The sequence below is a fragment of the Gavialis gangeticus genome, unplaced genomic scaffold (assembly GCF_001723915.1).
Source record: "Gavialis gangeticus isolate Ggan-Ray unplaced genomic scaffold, GavGan_comp1, whole genome shotgun sequence".
In the NCBI taxonomy this organism is placed as follows: Eukaryota; Metazoa; Chordata; order Crocodylia; family Gavialidae; genus Gavialis; species Gavialis gangeticus.
Window position 1 is genome coordinate 109,993,603 of NW_017729024.1, and position 8,260 is coordinate 110,001,862.

Consider the following 8,260-nt stretch of genomic DNA (forward strand, 5'->3'; position numbering starts at 1 on the left):
TTTTTTTTTTTTTTTTTTTTTTTTACATAGAATAACTTATTCTATAAATTAAAGAGACTCTTTTGTAGAAAGGAGCCACCTTTTAGAAATACATCTGGCTTATACCTTGGTGACATTTACAAGGCAAGTTTTCTGGAAAATTTTGTTAATAGATTGGTTTTATACTTGTTTTTCTAAAGAACACAAATCAAAAGTGTATAAAAAGGAGGTCTTTTCTAAATCAAATATACTTACAGATTGCTTAAACGCATTTAATTGCTCTTGCAGGTTCTGGGCTTTGTCAGCCTCTTTTTTCATCTCATTCAAATTCTGTTTGAATTCTGCAAGTTCTAAACGGAGTGAACGACGTTCCACTTCTGCTGTATGCAGCCTTTGTGTAAATTCAAATATTTGCTTCTGCAGAGATGCTATGCTTTTCTGTCAGGAAACAGAAACAACTTTATGTGCTATATAATGTGCTATTTTAGCAATAAATCAATAGCATCTAATAAGTAAATTAAACAAAGCTTTCATTCTGCACTCACCCAAAAACACACGCATGCAAAAATGAAGCACTGTTTCACCTGCTGTTGTGGGTTACTGAAAAAAATTTTAAAGTATCAGTTTTCAGTAAATTCCCACAAACAAGGGTAGATATTTAGAGACAAACAGTCTTCCTTAGTTTTTGGAAAGACAGAATATTTATTTGGTTTTAGCAAAAGCATACTACAAGAAGCAATGTGAAAACAAAAAAAGAAGAAAAACTTCCGTTTTAAAAATGTAAATAAAAGCAATTACAGGATGTTCTTACACAGAAAGTTACCTGTTTTAATAGAGTTTAGAAGAAAAAAATTATATTCACCTAGGTATACTATCAAATCTCATGTCATACAATCCTTTAATTTTACATTAAAAGGTACAACAACTCAAGACTTCAGTCTTTTAAGGTGGTATAACACAACATATAAATGTTCTATACAAGTTAAATGTAAATTAAAATCAGCTGCAAAGATCAATCTGGAAATGAAATAAATATAATTACCATGAGATCTCTAAAATAATTATGATGTGAACTTGATATTTGTATGAATCAACACTATAAATATGCATACCGTAATGGGTACTCTTTCATTTAATCCAGCTTTCAGGGCCTGTGCATTTATTTTATGAAGTCCACAAGCTAGTCTCTGCACCAAGGAGTCCTTCTCTATATACGTAATACTCCTGCTGTTATCCAGTTGTACAGTCTCCATTATTATGTTAAATTTGTCCATGAGCTTTGAAAAAGAATTCCTGGCTGCACTGATGAGTAAGGGCCCACAAAGCCAGGAATCTGGATCTTTAAGGGGAAAAAAAGAAAGAAAAACATATCAGGTAGATTATTTATTAGACTCATTTTTCAAAGCTGTATGGACTTAAATAATTTTGGTGGGAATATAGCCAATAAACTTGAAAGAGGTAGTCTGATCTCATCAGGCTAGATATTTTACTCCTTAAATCAAAAAAAGTTCTCATTACAATCAAAAGGAGCTTTCCCCAAGTAAGGATCTGGGCCAAATTCCACCTTAATATATGAACATACTAATTCTACTGACTTGCTTTGCAGCTACATGTACACATATACAAGGACAGAATTTGGTCCAATTTTGTCAATGTATATTTTTTTAACTAGTTCTATGTTCTCCTCCATTGTAGTCTTAGGTCTTTTTTCAATATTGCAGTCTTTGGATTAATAAAGCACAGAAAAAATTTCCAGCAAACACACTGCCTGACATCTTTTCATGTGTCATATTTGACAGTAAAAGGTAAATCACTTTATTGCAATATTTACAATGCACATTCATAACTGTTTTCCCCTTTTTTTCCCCCAGTGCAGATGTCTAAATCATTTGTTTTTTAAAACTAGTGAGGCTTGGTACCTTAATGCCACACTATTTATATTCTGAGACAAGAGAATATAATTTACCTTATTCCAAGGCAATTAAAATTTTACAGCTACAATTACTTATTTCCCCACAGGATTTTGGTAATCATCCTTCTCATATAATGGACTTAAGGCCCCAGCACACCCAACATGTCCTGCTTACTGCTAGATTCGTCAGGTCTGTAATTAATAATTGTGTTTAATGTTGATAAATAAAATTGTCAGTGCTCCTTCTACTAATTGGTATTCCAGATAACGGCTAATAGGTTTATTTATGCCTTAATAAAAGTCTTGTAATTTAGTTTTCCCTCTGCTAGGCAGGTCTTAATCTGTCATTACTTGTCTTACGATACTATCGGTGTAAGATGACAAGCATGGAGGAGCTTATTTACATTCAGTAGTAGACTAGATCTCCTGTTGCTGCACTGAATTAATTTTTTTTCTTTTCACAATAAGACAGCCTCTTTAAAACAAAGAATTTATGCTGTAAAGGACAAAAAGGTTCAAACAAATGGAACTTGGAAATAACTCACGTAATGTTCCTTAGAACCAAATCAAAGTATTATCTAATTTTATAACTGGATTCAACCCGTGTGACCAAAAAACAGTTTAAGCACATAATCAAATTTACATATTCTCATGACAACGAATTGATATTTGTACCATCCTACCTATCACTCAGGTCTGTTTCCTGGTTCTCATCTTTGATTCAGCCTCCCTTTCATCCAGGCTGTATCTGTTTTGCATGTTCTTTGTGCACAATCTATCCATGGTACAGCCTTTCTAGCCAGCCGCACAGGTAGAACTCATGTCCATGCACTGATGCTACAACATACATTTCTCTAGCCTTGAGAAGTGCAATCTTACCTCACTGATAGCCACCCAGAACACTGCTGCAAAAATCATTTACAAGCCCGTTCCCTCCCTTTACTCATCCCTCCCTTTCTTCTGTAGTTTCCCCTTTCTTTATTGCATCCAACAAACCTTCTCATCTTCAACTTTCTACGTCCTGTTTTCCCCACCCAACATCTCATTCTGTTTCAAAAGGTTAACTTGCCTCCAATCAGACTGTTATGCAAATTTCCATAGTCCACTTATTAGATTTTCAAGGAACCTACGTGTTTTCTTCCATGCTGCCTCTCATATTGGGAGGAGCTGCCCATAAATATCTGACAAACTACATTATTATCTTCCTTCAAATGTCTGCTTAAAACTGGCTTTTGCTGTGGGGCCTACAAAATAACTTAACAGTTAGGCTGCTCGTGCTCTGTGACTCCTCCCTATCATGCAGATCAACACAATATCATTGCTTACTTGCATTTCTCCATCTATTGCCTCTTTTCATAGGGTGTACAGGTCTTTAGAGAGGGGGCTGTCTTTTAGTCCTGTGAAAGTATAGCATGTTGTCATGCTACACCATAACTAAAGCTCCTAGGTCTGAGTGTAACATTAATCATTAGCAATTATTCCACTCTGAAATCAGATTATTAGTTATTATAATTATTTCACTCTGAAATCAGAATTCTACCAGTTGACTATATGAACAAGTTCCAGTTTAAGATTAGTGCACAAATTAAGAAACTTTCTTAAAATATAAAACATAAAAGCAAAACATCACCTCTAGTTAATATTTAATGAATGATGGTTATGACTAAAACACAAAAATGTGTTGGTGTAAGTCATTGAGTTCTTTGAAAAGTGAAATGAGAATACAATGCAATTCCACAAGGTACAGTATTCTGCTTTATCTTTTCCCACTGGTTATAGACCATACGCTTTAAGTATCTGTCCACAGACTATCAAGAAATTACAGTAAAAGCCCTAAATAATTTATGTTGTGATAAGTGTGTAAGAAATGTCTTATACAGACACAATTACAGTACAAAGAGCAATCAATTCTTTATTAAACAAATTAAACAAAAGCCAATAAAAAGTAACAAACCTTACTTTAGTGACAGATGATTCTGGTTTTGCTTTGTTTTTTGTGAAATAGAATGAAGAGGAAAAAAATAAACTCAATAATACTATACAGGGACTTAACAAGGTCATGCTAAGCTTCAGAAAATAAGTTTGTTACAACTGACAATAACTGCATGCAAGTAAACTTATTCCTTGATTTCCCTGGGCTCTGCTACAGAATATTTGTGCTAAAAACAGCCCTAACTTAAGAGAACATGCACTTTACAGGATTTGAAGTCAATTAAGAACTCACCACTCAACCCCATATATTTGAGATTACTGAACAGGTCTATCACAAACCCATCAAACCCATCTAGAGCCCAGAGTTTCTCCCCACTACCTTGCTACTTTTTGCCCTGGGATACTTATTTATCCTTAGCCTCAGCTCCACTGCCCTTTTACTGGACTGCACATGCAGCAGAGGAATCTCTGCCAGCCTAAGGTAGCCTCCTGTTGGGGTTATAACAGAAATTTTAGGTCCTTCTTTCTACAGAATGGGTAATATCACTCGCCCAGATATCACTCTTATCCATAGGCAATCAGTAAGGAAACAAAACAACAAAAAGATTTGTTTTGTAGAAATGAATTATAAGAAAAAGTGACCCTAAGTTTAGCGAGAGAAAAAAGCCAAGACAAATACAATTTCTTACACTCTCATGTGGCTACATACTATTCCTCCTGAGAGTCCTGCCACTATTACAAGAAATCAGCCTTCCTGCGAATTTTGCCATCCCTGACTGCTGAAGACACTCAAAAGTCTGGGATCCAAAAACCTTAGTCCTATTGTAGTTAGACCCTAAAATACCCCTCAGCCAGCTCCTCATTAGCATTATTCTAATTGCTCATGAAGGGCTTCTGGTCTACTTCTGGGTCCGCTGCCAAGCATGCTGGGGACCCCCCCATACTCCTGTGGGACGCTCCCGCTGCCCCACCGTCTCAGCATTCACAAGCCGCCTGGTACCTTGAGGTATGTAGAAAAGCATTTAAAGCTGTCTCTACATCCAAATCTTCCAATCTCTCTGAATCAATTCAGAGGGTACCAATTCAATTCAGAAAAATTAAAGGGTCTCCAGATTCGATTAGGATTTGGAGATTTGGCTGCCAAACCAGGCCGAATCTCCGCCAAATCGAATCAGCAACTGAAGCTTTACACAGCCCTAGTGGCTAATTACATTGTTAAAAAGCCTGAGGCTGAAATGATTTAGTCATTGCAGGTTAGTCTAAGCTGCAAAGATTGAACCAATAAGCAGATATTCACTTTTGATTCAGGAATTTCAGCCGCACGCCTGCAGTTGCTCAAGCCAGAAGCCGGAGGGCACTAGAGCATGGCTCTCTGGCACATAGCAGCATGGGCTGTGTGTTTGCTTCCTCTTCCTGCTGCCCCTGAGGTCTCTGGGATTTGCAGCCCACAATCACAGCAGCAGGACTCTGCAGGGTTGCTCATCACTTCCTCTTCCTGCTTTCAGGCACCTCTGGGATTCATAGTCCACAGCTGCAGTCAGCAGTAGGTAAGCAGGGCAGTGCAGAACTGTACCTCCCCTGCCCTATGAGGAGGTGAATTTAACCCCCCTCCCTAGCCCCAGACCCCAGCTGGGGTTTGCCTGGGGGGGAGGGCCAGTGAGCCAGCCTTCACTGTTCCAGCTAGGGAACAGAGGGGTGGGGCCAGCTCTGCTCTTTGGAGCAGAAAGCACAGCCCAGGACTGCAACGCATGCTGGGATGCTGAGGGACTCCAATTTAACTTGAAACATGAATGGGTCTGGGATAGAAGTTTCATAAACTGGTTTGACCTAAATCAGTTAAGTCTGATACTACATGCAACCAGGTTTATCTTAAATTAGTTTTAGCCATTTTCAAACTGGTTTATATGCACTGAACATCTGTCCTGTTGCAGGTTTAAACCAGCTTCTGATCACTTAACCAGGTTTATGCATACCTACTATCCCTAGCCTATGAACTTGTTTTTCCTATCATAAGCAGACTATAATTTGGGTGCCCATCCCACTAGTGGCCCCTTCTGTATGTGATCCGGAGTGGCAACTGTCCTTGCCCTCGTATCACAATAGCAAGAGTTACTTATCCATTTTGCCTGGTTTTTCCTTCAGCTAAACCATGATCAAAATCACAAAGATATATAGACAATGTAACAATCTATACAGTGATAAAAGCAACATCAATGGATATAGCATTCACTGGCTTTCCAACAAGACTACACGTGCTATATCAGTAAAACAAATACAAGAAAATCTACAAGACACCTGATGTACCCTAAAACAGAGTGGGTCCACAATAAGTTCAAGATAAAGTTGTCTGTGAAACATAGAAGAATGTTACAAAGGAAAAACTATGAATGCCAGGAGATTATATTAAAAAAAAGAAGATAAACAGAAATGTGCTTCCTCAAACCAAAGTTCTCTTGTGCCCCATCAAACCGAAAAAAAGCTAAAAAGTGGAAATCTCCCCCCCTCTTCCCTCCAAATCTCAGTGACAGGATGACAGGATGACAGGCTGAAAGATATGGACTTCCCCTCTGCACAAATGACCCTGCAATTCCAAATCTTGCCCCTTCCTGGACTTAACCATGACTATAATTTTTCCTAACTTGACAAATTATTTCATTCCATGTCCTACATCTACACGGAAGCTAATCAAAATTTTGCATTCTTCTGCAAGTTCCCCTTCAACATTCACCCTAAATGGGAAGAAGAACCCCTGAGGTACATTAAGAATTTAAATGAACAGCTGCTATTAAAACGTTACCAAAGTTAATATTTTTTAAACCACCTAAATAATTTAGGAGCCTAAATCTAATTTAAAAAGTGATACACTTGCAAACCTAAATCTCACTGACAGTCTTTTAGACTTATATTTCTAAATACTTACGTTTCTTTTAAAAAAATCAAACTATGGCTCGTAAATTGTGCGGGTACTTTAAAAAAAAGTTATAACTAATTTTAAGTTATTTATTCATTTTTACCAAACCGAAGTTTCTTGAAGGGATTCTCTCGCTGAAATGAGATCAAAAGTCTGACTCACACAAAGACAACTAGCTCTCAGACACCTCAGAGGCTGACTTAAATCGAGGTACTGTGATGTCCCTGAAAAACCAAATATTCTCCACATGATTCCTGCGATTCCTTCTCATTCTTTTTATTAGACCCATAAAATCTGCAGTGTCTTTAACTCAAACACAAAAAAGATTCCACCTAATAATGTCTACAGCTACTCCCACATATTCCAATATGGACAAAATATTCTGGGGATCTTGCTAGCATAAGAAAACCAATGATATCAGCACCTAAATGTTCATCTAAGTTCATCCTGAGATTCCCTTTTAATACGCTACACTTTATCTACATGTAGCATGAACATTTCAGACATGATCTTCAGTAGAATTCTTTATGTCCCTAAAGGAAGGCAAATATGTGATAAAATAATGAAGACAGACAAATTCAAGGACTGGTCCCACAAATAAGTTTTGGAGATGTCTAAACCTGTGCAGGAGATTTAAGAAAAGAGGGAAACTAGTTTTCAGTAGTTCTCAAACTTTTTACAGCCTCAAGGTACCCCTCATTAGACTCAAGACACCTCTCAGGAAGCGTTTTCTCTCTGTTTTCACTTATTTTTGGACTACAAAAAACAGAGCAATTCTTATGTTGCAAAGAACTCACAAAGATCAAACAGGCCAGAATGTTTTTGTTACCATGGATTCCTATTTGAAATAGATAAGTTTGTCTTGTGAATCACGTATAGATATTTGTACATCTACTGGTGCTAATATAATGTGATACCTCATGGCACCCTTAAAAGGATCTTGCATTGTCCCAGGGTACCACGGCTCCCTGGATGAGAAGTACTACTCTAATTAGAAGTTCACCGATACATTGGTCCATATCATATTGGCACCAATAAAAAGAAAATTGACATTATCAGCAATCAGCTTCTTTTGGCTGATGTGGCCAGTAATGTCACCTATAAATGCCATGTATATGCACACAGCCATAGCATGCATGCAGCCAACAGTGCAGTACAGCAGCTTGGAGAGCAGCATCTGGCTGGTAAGCCTGTGGTGGGAAAAGGGTCAGGGGAAGGGAAGGGGTGTAGGGGGGCAGATCAAGGCCCCCATGGTGAGGTAGGGAGGGAGTGGAGCTGGGGCTGGGGTAGGCACTGCACACAGCCAGGGTGGGGCGCAGTGCAGGATAGAGCTGCAAGCAGCAAATCTGGGAGGTGCAAGGTGGCAGTTCCCACTGCTGTGTGCACCCCTGGGGAGACATGAGGGCATGTGCCCCCTGGATCTGTGCAAAGGGCGTGGGATGAGGGCAGGCTGCGTGCTCAGAGCCGGGGGCACTGCTAGGCTCTTACCCGTGGCAGAGAAGCGGTGGGGGGAGGGGAGGGGAGGG

At 38.7% G+C, this 8,260-nt stretch overlaps 1 protein-coding gene across 6 annotated transcripts in view; it reads right to left on the bottom strand.

Annotated features, from left to right (window-relative positions):
- The window catches only part of CCDC171 (coiled-coil domain containing 171), a 406,988-nt gene that overhangs the window by 200,619 nt on the left and 198,109 nt on the right, over positions 1–8,260 (bottom strand). For all 6 annotated transcript variants that reach the window (XM_019517555.1, XM_019517553.1, XM_019517556.1 and 3 more), the window contains 2 exons: positions 1,092–1,318; positions 235–417 (listed from right to left, as the gene is read on the bottom strand). In XM_019517555.1, the coding sequence (XP_019373100.1) occupies positions 235–417; positions 1,092–1,318 (410 nt within the window). The remainder of the gene's footprint in view (positions 1–234; positions 418–1,091; positions 1,319–8,260) is intronic.